Consider the following 22,013-nt stretch of genomic DNA (forward strand, 5'->3'; position numbering starts at 1 on the left):
AACTCTTTAGTTACCTCAAAAGGTATTACCCCTACCAAGAGGCTTGAGGTTTCGAAGCGAGTTTCAACCGATACACATAGACCCACATCTATGATAGCGACGTCTATCCCTCCGAGCACGAGTAAGTGCAACTCACATCAGCCCTATGGACTACCATCCTCTGACAAAGTGTGATTCCTTCCTATCTCTTGAGCCCCCTCAAAGGCATGTGTTCATCAAGCAACATCGTTTGTGCTTTAATTGCTTCGCGCGATCCCATGGTGTTGGAAGATGCCCCTCCAAGATTAATTGTCGTGTATGTGGCAAGCGCCACCATACTTTAGTGCATTTTGGAAATGCTACTACCCCCTCCCCGTCGAATGAAGCTCCCCCTGCTCCCGGCAACCAGGAAGGTACTATCCCTAGTCCGGTGACCATGATGACCAATCTCTCCTCTCAAAAGGTCGTGCTCTTTGTCACTTGCTTGGTGTCCGTTTCGGATAAATCTGGCAGACTTGTTATTTGTCGTGCACTGTTGGATTCAGCTAGTCAAGCCAGTTTTGTGACAGATTCCTTTGCGAAGAAATTGTAGCTTCCAAGGTCTCTCTCTCCGACACCAATTCAAGCCCTCAACCAAATGTCGACGTCTGCGTTAGGGAAGGTTGCCCTGAACGTGACCCCCTCCCAAAGAAAATCCCCTGCTCTTCATATAGAGGCTTTAGTTATTCCATCTATTTGTGATAAGGTACCCTACCAGGTGATTGATAAGCAGAATCTAAAACATCTCAGGTCCCTACCCTTGGCTGATCCCCACTTCTGTGAACCCAACGAAATAGACGTGCTTTTAGGGGCAGAGGTTTACGGAGATATTTGTTTGCCTGGATTTAGAAAAGGACAGAACGGTGGCCCATGCGCTTTTCGGACCATCTTCGGATGGGTTGTCCTAGGAAAAGTGAATTCTTTAGAACCATCTTCTCCCTTTAGTTTTTATACCACTGTGAGTACTGCTGTGGATGTTTCTTTGAAGAGATTTTGGGAACTCGAGTCCGTCCCTTCAAAGACCTTTATGTCTCCTGAAGACAAATTGTGTGAGGAGATCTTTCTCTCTACCCATTCCCGTGCCCCTTCAGGTAGATACGTCGTATCCTTACCCTTTAAGGATAAACACCCTTCACTTGGTGAATCTTACCCTCAAGCCCTTAGGCGATTCCAGTTGTTAGAGGCGCATTTGGCCAAGAACCCAACTTTGCGATTAGCCTACAACGAGTTCTTGAGAGACTATTGGGAACAAGGTCACATGGCACTCGTTAGCGACCTGCCCCCCTCTCCCCAAGGTTACTACATTCCTCATCACGCCGTCTGGAAGCCACATAGCGAACCCCTTAAATTGCGTGTTGTGTTTGATGCTTCAGCTAAAACTTCCAACGGACGGTCTTTGAACGATCTTCTATTTACGGGTCCCAAGCTCCAACCCGACATTGGAGCCATTTTGCTCATCTTTCGACTGTACGGTGTGGTTTTCACCACCGATATTCGTCAGATGTATCGTCAAATCCTAGTAAGTGACGCCGACCACCTCTTCCAGCTGATTCTGTGGCGTTTCGATCCCCGCGAAGCAGTGCGAGAGTACGTCTTGTCAACGGTGGTCTATGGACTAAGTTGTAGCGTGTTGCGTCAGCTTGCTCGGGACGAAGGAGCGCGTTACCCGTTAGCAGTCCGTCTCCTAGATTGCCAAACCTACATCGACGACATTATCGGAGGAACAGACTCGTTGGAGGAAGCCCGTGAGTTGAGGGATCAATTAGTATCGCTGCTAAAATTGGGTGGTTTCGAGTTGCGCAAATGGGCGAGCAACTCCCCCGAGTTATTGAGTTCACTCCTCGCTTCACATCATCAATGCGTTTCCCTATGCGGAGACGACAATCCCAGTTTAAAGGTGTTGGGATTGCAGTGGTGTCCCTTACGGGATGTGTTCTCCTACCGCATCCAAGTAGCGGATAGGACGTGCACAAAAAGGAATATTTTGTCGCAAGTAGCCCAAATATACGATCCCCTAGGTTTTTTATCCCCGGTCGTGTTGACTGCCAAAATTCTCCTACAGAGGCTTTGGTCCCAAGGCGTCGATTGGGATGCTCCTCCCCCCCGCGACATATTCGAAGATTGGAGTTCGTTTTCGTCTCAGCTGGACAGTCTTTCTGGGCTGACAATCCCTCGTCGGGTACTGCCTAGCAATGGCGTCCAGGTGGAGACGCACGGATTTTGTGACGCTTCGGAGCGCGGATACGGTGCAGCCGTGTGTCTGCGAAGCGTCAGAGAGGGCCATATCTCTGTCACCCTTCTGTGTGCAAAGAATCGGGTAGCGCCTTTGAAGCGAGTGTCGATCCCCCGTCTGGAGTCGTGCTCAGCGTTACTGCTCGCCCAACTCGTAGATTTCGTCCGATCCACTATAGCCTCTGAGTTGACTATCACGAGAGTATTCGCCTGGAGTGACTCCAAAATTGCGTTGTCTTGGATAAAGTCCTCCCCCCACAGATGGAAAACTTTTGTTGGCAATCGCGTGTCCCTCATTCAGGACATCATTTCCCCCAGTTCCTGGCATCACGTCGCCGGTTCATCCAACCCTGCTGACTGCGCATCTCGAGGGCTTTTCCCCGAGCAAACATTAATCTACCCCTCTTGGTTCTGTGGTCCCCCTTGGTTGCGTCTTCCGGTGGAAGAGTGGCCCACCTCCGACTTCACCCCCGGAGACGATCTGGAACTGGAACGTAAACCAGTGTTGACTTGTGTGTCCACCCCTTTAGTTGACGCGCTTGGAGAACTGTTAACCCGTTTCTCGTCGTTACGAAAAATTGAGAGGATCCTGGCTTATTGTTGTAGGTTTCTAAATAATTGTCGTACCCCCATTCCCAAGCGAGCGCTTGATAATTTGTCTTTTGCGGACACGTACCACGCCCGCACGTTGCTCACAGGATACGTCCAACGTGAGGTGTTCGCCGGTTTGCTGAAGTGTCTTCGAAACGGTAAACTGTGCCCCAAACCTTTACGCTCCCTAGCGCCCTTTATCGACGAGCACGGTCTCATTCGAGTCGGTGGCAGACTCCGAGGTTCTGCGTTGTCTTTCGACGCAAAACATCCTCTTCTACTACCTCGAGACCATCGCTTTACCGAACTCGTGATCGAAAAGTTCCATAAGGAAAATTGCCACCCGGGCCCCCAATCGTTGTTGTACCAGATTTCACAACAATTCTGGATTTTGTCCGCCCGCAGAGCAATTCGTCACACCCTATCGCAGTGTTACCGATGCTTCCGTGTCCAACCTTCTTGTGTACAGCCATTCATGGCTGATTTACCCCCCGTTCGTGTATCGCAAGTCAAGCCATTCGCGCATACCGGTGTCGATTTCGCCGGTCCAATTTCCATTACCCTTGCGCGAAGGCGCGGTGCTAAGACTCAGAAGGCTTATATTTGCCTATTCGTTTGCATGGCTACCAAAGCCATCCATTTGGAATTGGCTTCTGAACTCAGCTCCGACGCATTCTTGGCCGCTTTTCGGCGCTTTGTCGCTCGCCGCGGGCGTTGCACTGACATGTATAGTGATCAGGGTAGAAATTTTGTCGGTGCTAACCGGTTGTTGGTACAGTATTGCCAGCAGTCCGCCGACCAGTGTGAGGTGCGCTGGCACTTCAACCCACCCCCCAGTCCTCACTTTGGAGGTCTTTGGGAGGCCGGCGTCAAGTCGGTAAAGACCCATTTGTTTCGTGTGATAGGCTCTCAAATCCTGACTTTCGAGGAAATGTCGACAGTGTTAACTCAGGTGGAATCCATACTGAATTCCCGCCCATTATGTAGTTTGAGTTCCAACCCAAACGATTTGCATAGCCTTACTCCTGGGCATTTTCTGACCCTGGAGCCCCTATCTGCCCCTCCCGACGACCCTTTAGCTAATCTGAACACTAACAGACTCACTCGTTGGCAGCTCATGCAGCAGTTGCATCAGCACTTCTGGGACAGATGGCATCGGGAATACCTCCACCAGCTGCAGCAACGGCACAAGTGGAACACCACGACTAACCCCCCAAAAGTTGGTCAGTTGGTTTTGATTAAAGACGAGAACCTCCCCCCGTTAAAGTGGCTTCTGGGCCGCATCACGCGCTTGTACCCCAGTTCCGACAAGGAAATTCGCGTTGTGCAAGTGCACACGGCCAAAGGCACTTTCGATCGACCTTTGGTCAAATTATCTTTTGTCCCTAACTGTTAACCTGTTCAAGGGGCAACCGTGTATATAGTATAGGATAAGTTTATGGAAAAAATTGGGTATTTTTGGGAGGCCGGAATGTTAAGGGTTGAATAACATTTTTCGATAACTTCATAATTTTTTTGTTTTGGGTTAACCTTTTATTTTCGCGCTGTGTATACAACACCTCCACCATACCCAACCTTGGTTAAGCCGCGCGAAAAGACAGACTTGCGTGAGCGTCCGTAGTGCGAACCACGAAAAAACAAGCTCTCTTTTGTGACCGGTTCGCGAGAACCCCGCGCTGTGTTGTGGTCCTTACCACCCCCCAACCCTCCAGAAAATACCCCTAAGAAGACCCGGCCGGGCAGACGACGACGCGGGAAACCATCAAGGTGGGTGATTAACCGTTTCGGGTGTTGTATGTCCTACCGTTTTCTTGCCGCTCTTTCTCGTTTAAATTTTGAGGGTGATTTACAACCACCTTCCCCCAACCCTTTACACACAGTAAATATTTAAAATTAAAATGAACTAAAAAACTCCAGTTACCGAAAAACCACAAACTTTCCACTTTCTAGCTTTGAAAAAATGTAATCTGTCAAACTGACAGCAGTTAAATGCGACGACAAATTAGTCCATCTTTACGAGGTACCTTCATCAGTTTGCTTGCTGTTTGCTTAATACAGAAAAAATGATGATTGTCTTTTTCTAATACATTAAAAATTATGAATCTATTGTCTTCACTAGAAAATAATATACTGATGAAAGTATATTCTTTCGTGATTTGGACCGTATATATGTATTTTCGTGAACAGCCAACAAGTTTCTTATTTCAAATAGAATACCCTAGTTATACACATTTCACTTATACTATTCTATACCCTAGGTCATACCGTTTCCGACATAATTTGAATTTTATTGCTGTTCTAAATATAAATATCGATTTCTTGTTGTTCTTTGTTTATATTTGGAGTTGATTTTCTCATACAAGAAAAATAACATATAAATAAATAAATAAAAACACTTAAGTGTGACTTTAAATGAAGTCGCCTTTTTGAAAGAGTTGTAGATTTGGGCATATTGTCAATAAAATGTTTTCCCAGAGGATCACTGCGAAACATTTGCCGACGTTTGACAATTTTTTTTAAATATGTTTAATTAAAAATATCCGGACGGACAAAATTATACGGTGTCAAACGAATAATTAATGTAAATTAAAGAAATTAAGTATTCTTAGTTATTTAATTAATATGGCGTTTTTATACTTTTTATGATTGTTGCAAATAATAAGTTATTGTTAAAACAATGTTTTTAATTTATGTTATTTACTATTAGTATTTTCTCCATTATTTAGTTATTATTTTTTTAGAAACGCGTCGTATTAAAACAAAAATAACAATAAAAATAGAGACTTTTCACGATTGTTTCTTAGATATGAATTTTCAATTCTCCTTTATTATTTAAAATAATTTCTATAAGGAAATCAATCTCAAATATAAAAGAAAGGCTTTCGATATAAAATTAAACTAGGTGTATACTATACAGTGTGACCAAGTAAACCATAAGAGATAAGAAGTTGATTAAATTAGAAAAAAGTTGCATATTTAATTTTTAATAACGTGCTATTGCCAAAAACTAAGAAATTACCATCACTTCGTTCGTTTTTATTTTTTTATGGTGTTATTTAGGAAGATATAAAAAATAATTTCCTCGTTGTCAATTTTTTGATTCTACAAGTTAGCATTTGGATATTTTATGCACGATGTTTTGATTTTCGCCAAAATAGCTAAATTGACCTGTGACTAAGCTTAATTATCTAAACAGTATTGAAAATGATTGTGTAGTAAATGAAGGTATCGTTCTGGGGCTAATGAACTATGGTAAGGAAATGGACCTAGTACTTTAGTTCCTAAAATTCCACACCGCATATTAAATACGTTCTTGATGTCTCGATGTTTTCTTAACATGCAGATTTTGTTGATTCCTGTAATTCGTATTGAAGATAAATGTATAGGGGTGATATGTATTTTTACGCAAAATAAATTGAGCTATAAATTTCGCTACTCCTACGTTATTCTCGATTTGCCTAAGTTTGCTAACAAATGCTTGTAAAACATTAGTTTGGGTTATTTCTAAACATTTCATTTTTAAATGAACTATTTTCTATTAAATTTTGAACCAACTCTTATACAATGAACTTACATGGCTGCCTTCTCTTTGGATACTTATTAGGATTTTTGTGATATAAAATATAGCAATAATAACTATTCAATAATATACAAAAATAATGACGACAGCAACAATAACAATTATTCTAAAACCAACAACTCGACAAACACAACAGCGACAATTGCCATTTTATCATGATAGACCGAGTCGGTGACAGGTATTTACGTCAAAGCAATTGTTTGCACCCGCTTAACCTTTACGTTTAAAAAATGGCAATTTTTTTTCAACTGAAAAAGGCATGTTATATAAAACCTTAAATTTGTAATTAAAATGGAGTCAGATAGAGGGTGTACTTTTTTATGGGGTCATATAAAAAAATATATTTATCATGCTAGAATACGAGACCTGCACGATTCTCTCAAACTAGTTCTGCCATCTGGCGACAAACGTTTTTATAGCGAAGTTTGACATTTTGAGGTTAGGTTTACTCAGTTAGGTTTTCGCGAAAGAGAGTTGTTTGTGATAAATTTAAAAAAATGTGACGGTCAAAAATGGAACTTAATCGGGAGCATTTTCGTGCAATAATTTTTTACAACTTTTGACGTGGACTAACTCAACAATAATGCTTCGATGAACTTAATTCGGCTTTTGGAGTTAAATCACCATCTAGGACTACTGTTTATCGCTGCTTTTCGGAATTCAGTCGTGGTCGTAGTTTTCTTAAGGATGACTTTCGTGAGGGTCGTCTAAAATCGGTCGTTGTCCAAGAAAACATTGATACAGTGCTGAAACTGATTTTGCAGGATCGTCATGTGACTTACCATGAGATTGAGGGATCTTTGGGCACCAGCATACATACAGTTTTGCATGAACATTTGGCCAAACATCAGCTCAAAAAAAGGCTCGTGTTGATTGGTTAAAGGAAATACTAAAAAAATACGATCGCGGTGCTTCCAAACTCGTATATGATATCGTGACAGGTAATGAATCATGGATCTATGCATATGAACCTGAAAGTAAGCAACAGCCGACTGTGTGGGTCTTTCAAAATGAGACAAAGCCCACAAAAGTTGTTCGTGCGCAAAGCACCTTGAACCAATGTTTTTTCAGGAAAACTGGTGACGTTGCAACTGTTTCTTTGGTGAAAGGTAAAAAAATTATAAAAGTCAACCGCTGAAGACGAATCACTCTCACCGATCAGTGCAAACAAAGAACTTTTTGAACATTAAAAACGTTGATTTGATCAGCCATCCACCATATACTGGGAACTGAGAATAAATTATTTGCATATTGCATCTTTCGTAAAAAATAAAACTCTCGAGTAAATACATCAATTGCATTTGGTTGTGAGATTATAACAATCCAATACCAAATAGATAAAAATTCGATTTAGTTATCCTAAAAAAAAATGCAAATAAACATTTTCGGAGGTTATATAGTATGACAGAAGAAATAGAATGATGTGCAAAAAACATTTAGTTATTATTATGACTACTAACATTTTTTTGAATTGAATGCTCTGTGTATTAACTTAGCGGGTATATTTATTTATAAGTTCTATTTTTAGTAGTTCCAATTTTATATGCATTTTTGTTTGCAATGTTTGAGAGAGATAAAATAAATTCAAATAATAAATTTTCGAATATTTTGAAATCACCCTGTATGTCAATTACAATCACAAACGCTCTTCATTTTATACATAATTTACTAAATCCTTGCTATTTAGTAAATTAAGAAAGGTCGATCAAAAAAACAAAGAGAAGAGGCAAAAGTGTTAAGAAATATTGGCAAAGAGTATATAGATCAGAATGGAAACACTGTTAAAGTTAGAGCTATGAAACCAATTACCGACTATAGAATGAAATGTAAAAATAGATTTTAATGCATCTTCGAAGCATATTGGATTGGTCAGCATGACTAAAGAAGTAACTTCTTGTTTTCCCTGGTTTGCAATTAAGAAAAAAAAATAATAAACTTCCTGTCAGTGGAGTAAAAGGGACAATTTGCAAAAAAATAATATTGATTGATACATTCTGAGAAACAAACGCATTTCTAAACCAGATAATACAAAACAGGCATTCAAAGCTTTCCTGCATACGAAAGTCATTACTGTAATAGACGATTTCAAAAAAGGTTCTTTAGTCAGATCTAAGGATTTCTATAATGTGTTTCACTAACAATCTATGCAACCAAGTTTCATGAACTTGGTTTTCGTAAACCAGAAAAGGATTCCTGTTACAAATGTGATACACTAAAAATAAAAATTCCTGTCCTGTTCAGCATTTATATCAATCACTTATTTCATATTCAGTCAAGCGGAGAAATTGTGTTTTGCGGATGACTCCGTTATTATTTACAAAAGTGACACTTGGGTTGCTCTCAAAGAAAAGATGGACACCGATGTGACTAAAATATTTCAGTGGTTTGCGAATCAAAGGCTAACCATAAACATGGACAAAAGTTTTTTCATGCCTTTTGGCTGTTATTCTGATTCGCTGCCCTCATTCAAGGAACTGGACATTAATGCTAATAACTTAATTATAGAAGTAAATTATACAAATTAAAAAACATCTAAAATAAAATATCTCGGAATAATAATAGATCCTCATTTAAAATGGGATAAACATATTCAATTTGTTACCGATAAACTGGGTGCATTCATAAATAAATTTAAGGAACTCACAATTTTTTTTTACGTAAAATATGTACAAATTTTATATTCAGCTCTCATACAACCGCATCTTACCTACGGTATAACAGCCTGGGGTGGAGTTTTGGAAACTCATTTGCATTATTACTACTATTATCACTACCACTACCACTCCCATTCCCACTCCAACTGGCACTGCCACTGCCACTACCACTACCACCATCACTACTACTATCACTACCACTACTACTACTTCTACTACTCTTACGTTATTGGGCAATTCAAAAGAGACTACTGAAGTAGTATACCTCACTACCTCAGTAAAAATTGGTAGAATGACAACAAGTGAACGTACCGTATTCAGGCTTTGCCCCCTGGGGTCTATGAGAGATTAATGAAAAAATGAGGAAATGTATAAGATTCTGGTAGGCCTGATCAAATTGGGAACGAATAAAATAAGGATGAAAATATCCGACCGATATGAAATAATAAGCCTGCATGTGCCGAAACAAGAAATCAACAGGAGCGCGGTTAAGACTACAAAGAAGACTAATCAAGACAAAGACACAGATGTCCTAATTGTTAAGGCAGGAAACAAAACATATGCTGAGCTGCTGTGGAAAATTAAGACAAATATTAGCCCTAAGGAACTAAATATTGAAATAAAGCAAGTAAAAGAGACTAAAAATGGTGAAGTTTTATTAATTATGAAAAGCAACAAGGCGAATACCGAGTTATTACGTACGCAAATAGAAGCTAAAATCACGAACGCCGAAGCTCCAACTGCAAGAGAACCGAAGATGATATTTCATTTATAGACGCGGGAACTAGTACTGAAGAACTAAAAATGGCACTGCAGACCTACACCGAGGGAATCGAAGGGGATATAGTTATAATATGAGACCATATTCTAGAGTCTCTCAGGCTGCAACAGTAGCAGTGAACCCAAAGGTTTCAGAAATCCAAAAAAAGCGGATAGGATCAAGATCGGATGGAGCTCTTGTAATATCAAGGAGCGCAAGCCAGTCCTGCAGTGTTATAAATGCCTTCAACATGGACATTTTATCAAAACGTGCAAAGAGCCAAATCGTGCGAAATTGTGCTACAGATGGACACAAAGCTATAGGATGCAAAAATAAGCAAACATGCTATGATTGTTGAGGAGAGGGACACCGAACAGGGAACATGAAATGCCCTGTCTACGACAACCTTTTAAAGCAGACAAGACAAAACTAACAAAATGATGCAACACCTAACACAACTAACGATGACAGACAGAAGAAGGGGGGAACATTACTATGGCCAATACCAGGACATTAAGATTCTGCAAGGAAACGTAGACAGAGGCTCAAAGGCGGTGGATATGTTATATAAGATGGCAGAAGCACATGGGGCGGACATTGTCCTGGTAGCAGAGCCAAACCGGAAGAAGTTGAAAGGTTGTAAATGAATTTACAATCAAAATATGAATGTAGCGATTTATGTCCCAGGAGGCCAGATCAAGATCTTACAAAAGAGAGCAGGGGTCGGTTTCGTATGGGTGGAAACACCACCTTTTATAATCTATAGCAGCTACATATCACCAAACGTAGACATCGCCACGTTTAAGAATTTTCTGCATAATCTCAGGGAAGATATCAAAAAACAAAAGAAAGAGATGGTCATTAGAATAGAATTCAACGCTAAATATTTCCTGAGGAGCCCTAAACCAGAAGATAGGAGAGGGGAGTTGCTATTAGAATGGTTGGCTGAAGAGAACCTCATTATACACACTAGAGGAAGTGTACTAACCAACATGTTATATATTGGACAGTCATTGAAGAAGAAAACCTAAGACTCCATCAGCATATCAGCATATACGATCACTGGAACCAACGAGACCGAGCTACAGAAACCCAATACAGCCAAGCGCTGCGAAGGCTCACGGATTTATCTCTGGAAGTAGGCAGACAACTTAGAAATGACAATCTAAGAACAGCATATGCGTGCAATAAGACCTGTGTACTGGTGGACAGCAGAAGTAGAAGCGAGAAAAAAATGCATTGAAAGTAAGAGAAAGACGGTTCGAGCCACCAAACGTAGCGATGAACCAAGTTAGAGATTATGCCATGATCATTATCAAGCAGATAGAGACCAACTCAAAAGAGCAATTTCTGAGGCAAAAAAAGCTGCATGGAAGAAAGTTATCAAGGAAGTAGAAAGGAACATATGGTGAAGAGGGTACAAAATTGCTACCAACAAAATAAAATATCCACCATTAAATATGTCAGATGAAAAGATGAAGATCACAATTCAAGCTAGGGACATACCTCTGTTTACAATCCAAGAACTAAGAACTGCAGTGGGAAAAATAAAGGACAGCAAAGCCCTTGGACCGAACAACCTCCCTGCTGAAATTATAAAGACAATTGTGAAGGATTATATTGAGGAGTGCACAGACCTCATGAACAAAATACTACTAAAGGAAGAATTAAAGAATTAAAGATAGGCGACGTAAAACAGACACCGTGGGGAAGGAGGAAACTATGTGCTCTCATCACGGTAGACGTCGAAAACGCCTTCAACACGGCACAATGGTGTGGTTTATTGAAAGAGCTTCGAAATCGAAACATAGCCCCTTATCTGTATAACATGATAGCAAGCTACTTCGAAGATAGGCGTTTAAGCATAGATGAGGCAGCTCAAATTAAAGTCACATGCGGGATCCCGCAGGGATCAGTAAGAGGTCCAACTCTATGCAACGTGTATTATAACAGTATTCCGAATTTCCGTTCCCAATGATATTACCCTTGTCGGATATGCTGATGATCTGGCTATCTTAGCATAAGTAAAAGGAGTCGAGATGATAAAAACAGTAGCCAAGCATGCCCTTCACGATGTTACGGAATGCATGAAATCTAAATACCTGATAGTGGTCCCCCAAAAGTCGGAGGCAGTCCTACTTGTTGTTATAAGAAAGCTTAAAAGCAGATATCTAGGTATAAAACTAGATAGGAACATGTCCATGCGGGGCCCACATCAGAGCCGTAACAGAAAAAGCCAATAAGGCCTTGAACAATATCAGTCGCCTTTTACCAAAAGTGAATGAACGTCGCGAAAACACCAGGAGGATATTATGCTCCGTACGCTACTATATGGTGCCTCAATATGGGAGCAAGTAATTGAGAAGAAAGTCTATAAAAGGATACTGAGTAGCGTTCAAAGGAGGGTAACCATAAGAGTCTCCGAAGCATAGAAAAAGATGGACCAGAGGCTAAAAAAGAAGCACAAAACACGATGATGTTATGCTGGCAAGTAGAATAGGACAGAGATGATGGTACAGGGGAATGGAGCAAAAACCTAATTCCAAATATTGGTTCGAGAGACGACACGGTGAAGTAGATTTCTTTCTGACACAAATACCGGGCACGGTTGCTTTGAAGCTTACTTCAAACGTTTTACGTGGATACTGTTGAACACACTCTATTTTTCTGCCTAAGATGGAACATGCAGCGAAATATAGCGGAGCAAATACTCGGTCACATAAGCCCAGACAATCTAGTTGAAAAAATGCTAGAGTCGCCTACAAATTAGGGCCATATCTGGAAAATGACAAAGCAAATACTCTCTGCCAAAAGAATAGAACGGTCAAATCTTATACTCGCTGAACTTCAGTCAATCGAAGACCCTCTTCTTGAAGTAATGCCCGTCAGCAGTTCAATGAAGACGAAAGGGTAAAAGAGGGAAGGGTGTAGTCGAAGCACCAACACGACACCATCCGGGCAAACAAAATCTTCTATTAAAAAAACAATACTACTACTACCACTACTCGCCAACGGCTCCCCATTTTGTGTGTGATAAAACTTTCAGGATATTTTGTGATCGTTTACACTCTGGTTTCTTAATTTGCTTTTGCCAAATAAGTAAGCTATCAAAAACAAGTCCTAAAAATTTTATATGATATATGATATGATGATGATATTTTCTTCAAAGTAGAGTACTGGATCATAATGAGGTTTTATCGTTATTGTTATTATTATTATTATTGTTATTATTATTATTGTTATTATTATTATTGTTATTATTATTATTATTATTATTATTATTATTATTATTATTATTATTATTATTATTATTATTATTAATTATTATTATTATTATAAATATAATAATAATAATTATTATTATTATTTATCTCGGACATACTGTATTAAGCCGTAAAAAATTGAAATGGTTGCGTTAAACAGTTTTAACGTCACGGGGTGTTCTCAGTTTAGCGCGTCGCCCGATATAGCGTCGACTACGGATTTTCCACAAATTTCCATTCACTAAACGTTCAAGAACAATCTAAATTTTCCCGCTTGGAACAACAATACGGCAATATACTTCCGCCGTGGCGGACGCAAAAGAAAATTAATTTTAGACGTTCGAGCGGTAGTCAGTCTTTGGCAAGTGAGCATAGCGTTCATATCGCCGCACACAATAACACGTATATATTTTAAAAGTCGGCGCGAATCACCAGTGCACGCACGCATGATGGCCGACGGTGACGAAACGATGGCCGAAACGGTGGAGGAGACTTACGAGACGGAGGTCCGGCGGAAGATCGTCAAGACCAAATTCAAAATCGAAGAAGTAAGTCGCCGATTTTATGTAACGTGGGCTTTTCGGGCGGAAAAAAACGCGCGGCGAGCGTACTGACGGGTGCCGAAAACATGTGACGTTCGAATTTTGAGCGCCAAGGTTTGGTCCCGGTATGCGGGTTAAAAAATAATAGTCGATTTCGGGCGACTAAACCGATTACGTCATAGTTAACCGAACTAATATTCGGAAAAATATTCTTCGGCCTTACCCATACATCGACTTGGGCAAAAAAAATACTGATTTTGAACATATCAAACAATCGTCAAGAACGTTGACATTTGTCGCAAACTTACTAGTATGCTTATCATTATTTAAATACCAATAACGTCTCAAAAAAAGCACGTTTTTACTTATTTTTACTGGTCTGTTTTAACAATAATTTTCCATTCCGAAAAATTATTCAAAATATTGAGTGTAGAACTTTGCGTAAGTAGGCTTTGAATGGAGCGTTCATAATACCGGAAATATGCTTAAGTTTATAAAAGTCTAGAAGATCTCTTAAAGACATTTTCAAATGACTGCGACGTAATCTAATTAATAGTAACCAGGTTCAGAAGAAGTGGCCAAAAAACTACGCATCAATTTCTTGTGAGTCTTAAGAAATAATTGTTATAAAATAATTCTATCGCGTCAACACGAATATTTCGGGCCACTATACCGATTACGTCATAGCTAAGCGAACTAAGAAAAATATTACTAGGCCTTACTCATGCATTGACTTAAGTAAAACTTTATTTTTATTGTCTAATTTTCCATTTGCGAATTCTAATTTAAATGCCGTTAGCTATTTTTGACCGAATTTGTGTGTGCAGATCGGCACAAAGCATTTGATTTTATAGACTTATAGGTTTAAAGTCAAAATCAACGAAGATGACTCTTAACACTTAACAATATAACTTTATGAGATACTAGATGTCGCACGGAGAAAATCTAAATGAAAAAAATGTTCAAGAAGTAACTGTCGAACCTGTAATAGATAGAACGCCAATTCCTTTAGCAAGTCTAGTAATTGCAGATGAATGTTTCATTTTCCAATTTGTATTGACAATTTGTTTAAAAACTGTAGGAAATGCAAAAGATAACCATAATGTTAGAGAATCGCACAGCAATTAGTTTTTCATTCAGCAAACAAATATCGTCATATCTCTAGTTTCTAGTTTGTGGATTTTGCTTGTACAAGTGAACCTATGAGCGGTGAAAACCTTTTCGCTTAAAGTTTAGCCATTTGACGCTAACCAAGGCTGAAAAGTATGGTTTATTGTATCAAAATAAAAAAAAATTGCATCGTGTATACCATAAAAAATACCGGTTAAACATACGTGTATTTTTAACAGCAACTTTAAAACAATTCTCAAATGGCTTCTTATTTATTTTAGTTGTTTATTCTTGATTCATTGAAAAGTATTTGAAATACCATTTACAAAAATATAGCGTACTTGATATTTTGCTAAATAAACGGAATATTGCAGTTTGCTTTATCAAAACCTAGAAGAATGCAGATGCAGCAAGCAATTTGTGCTACGGTACTAATACCCAGGTAGAAAATACTTTCTATACATTTTAGAAAGATTTCGACTACAAAGTTTGAGAAGATGTGGACAAAAAACTGCACATCAACTCCCTATGAGTAACAAGAAATAATGGTTTTAAAAGCCCTTAAAAAATAATCCTACAACGTCAACATGAAATTTTTGGACGATCTTGGAAACACTCGCGCGTTACTCATGCACTGACTTGAGTAAAAATGTGTTTACATCGTCTGATTCTCCATTTGCGAATACTGAATTTAAACATCTACCAAGCTAGCAATTGCCAAATAGATTTGGTTTTTACGTTCAGACCATTTAATTTTGTCGTAATCTTATTCGTATGTTTATAATTATTTAAATCCTAATGCATTTCACTTACAATCACTAAACAACAGAAAAACTATTAACGCCATTGCTGTAGTACAGGCAAAAAAAACTACATTAAATGACAATAAAAATACTGTCAGAAATACTTTCGGTGGACTTTGCTGTGGACCATATTAAGCGAGTTGTCCAATTCATTATCGTGGAATAAAGTGGAAAATGTAAATGGAAAAATAGAAGAAAGATTTTGGGAAGCTGATAACATGCTAGAAAATATTGTAGAGCCCCTTATTATTTCTCTGGATTCCAACGATTATAGTTCATCTGACTACTGGGAAGCATTTTAACATCCTTTACCTAGACCTACGGCTACGGCTACGGTGATGATTCTCATGCTTTTGAAACTACCGGATATCTTAGATATGTCACCAGCAAGAAACCAAACTAATTTGGCTATCTTTAGCAGGCACATCAAAACAAAAATTATCCAAAACTAACTGTAACTGGTCAATACATATCTGTATCACTCAGACACTTTCAAATACAAACATTCATCTCTATTAGATAATAAACTGTGAGACTGGCGGGCAATTGATTTAAAATTGGGACCAACAATGAAAAAAAGGATGTTAAAATGCTACCTGTAACATGACTAAAATCTACAAATCGATGTATTATTAAATAGTAGATTTTAAAAATATATATTGATTACAATGTATCTATTTTCGTAGTACTCTTACCATTACATAATCATGTATAATTTGGATTATGATTATATTTACAACATAATTACAATATAATAACATAAAATTATACAAAACATTGATTTATATTAAGCAGTAAAAACGTTTAAAATTATGATTGATTACATAACAAAGTTAACAGACAAATTTGATTATTGCTACGAAAGGAGTGAAACTGTTAAGTATCTTGTTTTTATAGATAGATATAGATAGTCATTACATATTTTTTGAACCCAACTCACTGATCTTCGTAACAACAATTTACAACAAAAACAAAACTAAGCAAAAGTAGGAGAAGAATGATTTATTTTAAAATAATTTTTAAATACAGTTTTAGGGAAAATCAATATGACTTCATAATAATATTTACAGAGCCCTTCACATAATTCTCATAATTCCTGTAAGTAGCACTTCATAATTTTTTGCTTAGAAATTAGTCAAAACTTAACTGAGAAAATCTTTAGATAGCAAGAACTTAATTTATTTTGCAATACGATTAATTGAAAAAAAATATTTAAAGAAATTAATACAAATTATATTATTCGGTAGCAAGAAAATGACATTCTTGATAAAATTAATTATTTCTATTTATTTTTGTTTTCTTGACTTTTGATATTTTGATCTTGCGTATTAGGTATACATAATATTTTATAAAAATAAAATTTGTTTTTTTTTATTATACTGCTGTTCGTTTTTTAACAATAAAGAAGGGCAAAAGCCGTCACATTTTCCTTTCCTAATCTAATATGTACACAGCCCTCTACATATTTCTTATAATTGAGTAGCACTTCATCATTTTCTGCTTTGAAATTAGTCAAAACTTAACGGAAAAAATCTTTAGATAGCAATAACTTAATTTATTTTGCCATACGATTAATTGAAAAAAAATATTAAAAAAAATAATGCAGATTCTATTATTCCGTACCAAGAAAATGGTATTCTTGAAAAAAATAACTATTTGTATATATTTTTGTTTTCTTGACTTTTAATATTTTGATATTGCGTATTAGGTATACATTACATTTTATAAAAATAAAATTTGATTTTTTTTATTATGCTGTTGTTTGTTTTTCAACAATAAAAAAAGAGGCAAAAGCCGTCACATTTTTTTTCCTAATATGTACACAGCTCTTTCAATATTTCTCATAATTCCTGTGAGTAGCACTTCATCATTTTCTGCTTTGAAATTAGTCAAAACTTAACTGAGGAAATCTTTAGATAGCAATAACTTAATTTATTTTGCAATACGATTAATTGAAAAAAAAATATTAAAAAAAAATTATAAAGATTATATTATTCCGTAGCAAGAAAATGGAATTCTTGATAAAAATAACTATTTGTATATATTTTGATTTCTTGACTTTTGATATTTTGTTTGTTTTTTAACTATAAGAAAAGAGACAAAAGCCGCCACGTTTTATTGCTCTCTCGTATTAAGAAATGAAATATAGCGGTTGATAATGACGCCACGTCTACGTCACCCATTACGTTTGATCTTACATTTGGGTAAGCCCAGTAAGTGTAATTAAGCTCGCCTGAAATCGCCCCAGGAAAATTGTATACACTGTTGAAAATAAGTTGATGCATGTTCGGTACACGTAAATCGGTAGCTGCCGGTTCAAAATAGCTACGGAGATGCGGGAGCGTTATGGCATCGTCGCGTAAAAAAAAATTGCCTTCGGATGCCGGGAGTTCGATGCTTTCGGTTGTGAGGTCATAGTTAAGTTTGTGAAGCGTGATCGACGTCTATCCAAAATAAATCAAACATTAAGGAAAACTCCCAATTGATTTAGGCAAGCTGAACATTGACTGAAATTGACTTAATTATTTGTAAAAATTTCCTAGTCGGAAACGGGTGATAATTTTAAAAGATGTTAGCGGCCTAGAAAATCAAGAAAAACTCAGATTAGCGTTTTCGCAAACAGGCGAAAAACAGAAAGAAGATATGCGGGATGCCAAATGTTCCCAAAAACAATTCATGAGTATGGAAATTAATTGCTCCTTGTTGATGACTTTGCTGTTATATGTGATACAATCTATTACTCTATACCTTATTTTTATAAATGCCATTGTTTGCGGTTTTTTTTGCTCTAGGTGTAGGTTCTTTAGAAATATAATTTTTTTCTCTCTTTTTTTTCTATTATTTAAGTAATGTAACGTCGAAAGTCGTTGCTATAAGTGTAGTACTTTAGAAGATAAAAGGCTAGTCAATCCGTTAATGGCATATTAATTGTGTGAAAATATTCCAAATATTATGCCGTTTATCATTTTGATATATATAATATATACTTTATTTACCATAAAAGCTATCAGAAAAAACAGTCTTATTTACTTTGTGAATGTGTCTGCCCACAACAAAATTTAAATATTCAAAAATTCAGCTAATACATGGTTTTTCATTAATTTTTTAAAAGGATTTAACTTAAGCTTTTATTTAAAATAGTATTCAACATATGTTATTGACTGGGTTGACATCAGCATGGTGTCTAGTATTATCATGAACATTTACTATTACTGATATATGGCGGCATTAATTTATTTTTAATCTTAAATATAAATATAAAGGCATCAAACATTACCTTTTGCGTTACAGTTAATATTTGTAACACATTTAACATAGTTATCACAGGTATATTATTATTAACTTTTAGAATTTTTTTGTACTCTCTAAAATTGTGTTAGTCTATGGTTAGATATGCTAAACAATAAAGTTGAATAATACTTCAAATGTGGCGTCGCTATGCTATTGTAAAGTAACAATTTTGTAGAAGTTATTAAATTTTTGCCTGCTCTAGATATAAAACCCACCTTTTGTGAAAACTTTCTGAATATATAATCACAATGGGAATCATAGTTTAATTGTGAATCTAATTCAATTGCCAAATATTTTATATGTTTCTCATACTGCAAATTAAAAAAAAAATAAGTCACTTAATCTATCTTCTTTGCCATTCAAACAGAATTTCGACTTCGTGACATTAAAAACACTCGACACAAGTCATAAAAATAAAATTTAATTTAAAATTTAATTAAAAAAAATACATTTAAACATTTACTCCTAAGAATTCTATGTGAGGTTTGCGCTTGCAAAGAACTCATGATCGCTTCCATGTCCGGAATATTTTGTTTTAATAGCAACTAATTTTAAAAAGTCGGATTCACATGAGTAGGTCGATGGGAATTGAATCAAAATATTGGTTGCTCTTTTTTTCAAATCTGCATGTTTGTTTTCAGCTGATAACCAAAATTTTTGGCAAATCAGAGACCTAAATTGAATACGCAGAGTTTCGTCACTTGCAATATCATTGAACTGTTGTTTTCCATTTAAAGGGATATTGAAATTAATAATATCAAACGAAAATGGATCACGGAACCAACCTAATTCTTTATCTGGAAATTTTTCAAACCTTTTCGTAAAGTTTTCTCCCAATTTTATCAAATGATGGGAAATGCTGTTTTTAAATAACATCATTTTCATTAGTAAATTCTGAAAAGCACAGAAACATGTCTGTGTTGTTTTTGTTTAATTCTTCTTGCCAAGCTTATTCTTAAAAGCTTCGATTTTATTGCTCAGTGTTAAAATGTTTATACTCTCAATCTTCAAACTCAAATTCAAATCGTCAAGTTTTTCAAAAATGTCAACCATGTAACTGAGTTTTTCCAGTGAATCTTCATTAATGAATGAATTTGCCAATATGTTTCTTTTCTACCAAAACATTGTAAACTTCGTTTCTCAAATCAAAAATACCTCGCAATATTTTGCCGCGAGATGGCCATCTCAGAACCCATCTCATTACAGAGTATTGAAAAGAGACGACTATTTAGGCTGTTGCCTTTAATGTAATTGATTACAATAACAACATCCTGTAATACTTTGTACAATTCTTCATCGATGTCTTTTGCAACTAGAGCTTGTCAGCACAAACGGCGACGCAGCCGGGCCAGGCAAGATCATTTTCCTCAAAATATCTGTTAATTACTTCCAATATTTTCTCTCCAGTTGTTCTTCCGTCTAACCTTTTACAACATAAAAAATCTTCTGATATATCTCCTTTAACACAGAACTGATTCACGTCACTTTAATTGCTGAAGGAAGAATGAGGGATTCCCCACAGTGCCTGCGGTACCCTATGCTTCTCCAAGATAGACTCAGACACAGCTGGCACATACTTAACTTTTTGTGTTCTCTCAGACAAGTAAGATTTTAACCAGTTCAGGGCTAAGTGATTTATATCCATATTTTCTAACTTATCTACAGTCTCAAAAGCTCTTCTAAAGTCCAAAAACACAGTCAAAACAAAACTATTTTCATCAACGAGTCTCAAAAAATTCAGATGCTAACCATTACAGTTTCACAAGAATGATCCATTCGGAATCTTGATTGACTAGAAACAATTATATTATTTTGGTCACAATATCTTCTGCTCCTTCGCAACGAGTTTTAATAAATCTATTTGTTAAATTTTAAAATCAGAGCCAAGACATTTTAAAAATCTACAAAGAACATTTTTCTTATTTTCCCGTCTTAGTCAAAATACTGAACATGATGTTGCATTTTTATGTAAGTTGTACCCATAATTGATTGATTGATTTTGGAGGTCGCCTTCTAGGGTACTCGGCGCAAAACCAGCATTTAAAATACCATATTCCTATAAAATTTGTTAAAACTGGGAGATTTATAAATAAAAATGTTATTTTTAAATATAAAAATATAGCGAAAGTTCTAATATTTACACACATTAACGGGTTCTCATAACTTTTTGACTCACTATGTATATTTATTTCCCCTGAAGATATTCTCTAATATTACTGATTGAGTTTTCCATTTTTTAATAATGTAGCATGCGCATATTATATTTTCTGTAAAGCATTATGTGCCATTATACTATTTTACTGTCTCTGACTACCTATTTACAACAAATTTCTTTCAAGCGAACTGTTTGATGAAAACCGATGCAATGTTGTCAGTTTTGTACAGCATCATTAATGTTTTGAGTTATTTATGAGTGACGAATGGAACAAAAATAGAACCAGAAGTAATTACATCGGCGTGTAGCACCAACTCTGGCATTTTTCACTTTTCATGCTTGCCGAGAAATCGAAGAACGGCTTTTTCTGAATTGGGTCCACCAATTGGACGTTCCTGGAAACGTGTTTTATCCGATGAACTACTGAGGGTGTCGTCATTTCGTCTGCATTATCCAACATGCGGCAACCTAAAACTATACGGTTGACAAGTTTCAAAACTTAATTTAAAATGCACATTTTTACGTCTACCAGAAAGATATTTAAAATGCGATATATTGTGGCTACAAATATACTCCGCCATATGTTTGGAAGATAAATAGAAATAGGATAGACTTGAAAAATAGATTACCCACCTGTCCGACATAAAGATTAAAAAACTAGCTAACGGAAATAAAATGTTTAGAGAATAACTTTTGATTTTTTTGGCAGTTTTTGATGGAATCAGGTGTATATTGCGAAATATTTTTAATAAATTTAATTACATACACTAATTTTGTATGTTATTCGGTAGGGGAAAAAGTGTGCGCGCATCTATTTTCGCAAATTTTGCATTGCATTTTTTTAACAAAACGTTTAAAGAAATTTCAAATAAAAGCTGGAAATTGCCAATCAATCAATCACATTTATGTAAGCAATCAGATAATACATTCCAAAAGTTATCAATGCATTTGAGAAATTCGTGTGTGCAATAGTTATGGCTAAATTGGTATTAATTTTTGAGTTTCTCACATTTA

General features: G+C 36.6%; 2 protein-coding genes across 7 annotated transcripts in view; both read left to right on the forward strand.

Moving 5' to 3' along the window:
- The first annotated feature begins 616 nt into the window (after window positions 1-616).
- LOC132701431 (uncharacterized) lies at window positions 617-4,237 on the forward strand. Its single transcript, XM_060669312.1, has one exon. It carries the CDS (start codon window positions 617-619, stop codon window positions 4,235-4,237), a length of 3,621 nt encoding a protein of 1,206 aa, XP_060525295.1.
- Window positions 4,238-4,585: 348 nt separating this feature from the next.
- LOC132700300 (tropomodulin) overlaps window positions 4,586-22,013 on the forward strand; it is a 224,886-nt gene continuing 207,458 nt past the window's right edge. For 5 of the 6 annotated variants that reach the window (XR_009618625.1, XR_009618626.1, XM_060667489.1 and 2 more), the window contains exon 1: window positions 13,468-13,646. Coding sequence is in view for 3 of the 6 variants with exons in the window: in XM_060667489.1 (XP_060523472.1) it covers window positions 13,545-13,646 (102 nt within the window). In the remaining 3 variants the exon portion in view is untranslated. Of the gene's footprint in view, window positions 4,609-13,467; window positions 13,647-22,013 lie in introns of those variants that run through there. The other variant, XR_009618630.1, reaches the window with a different exon arrangement.

This window comes from Cylas formicarius, unplaced genomic scaffold, assembly GCF_029955315.1.
Source record: "Cylas formicarius isolate icCylForm1 unplaced genomic scaffold, icCylForm1.1 PGA_scaffold_4__25_contigs__length_36172078, whole genome shotgun sequence".
NCBI classification, from domain to species: Eukaryota; Metazoa; Arthropoda; class Insecta; order Coleoptera; family Brentidae; genus Cylas; species Cylas formicarius.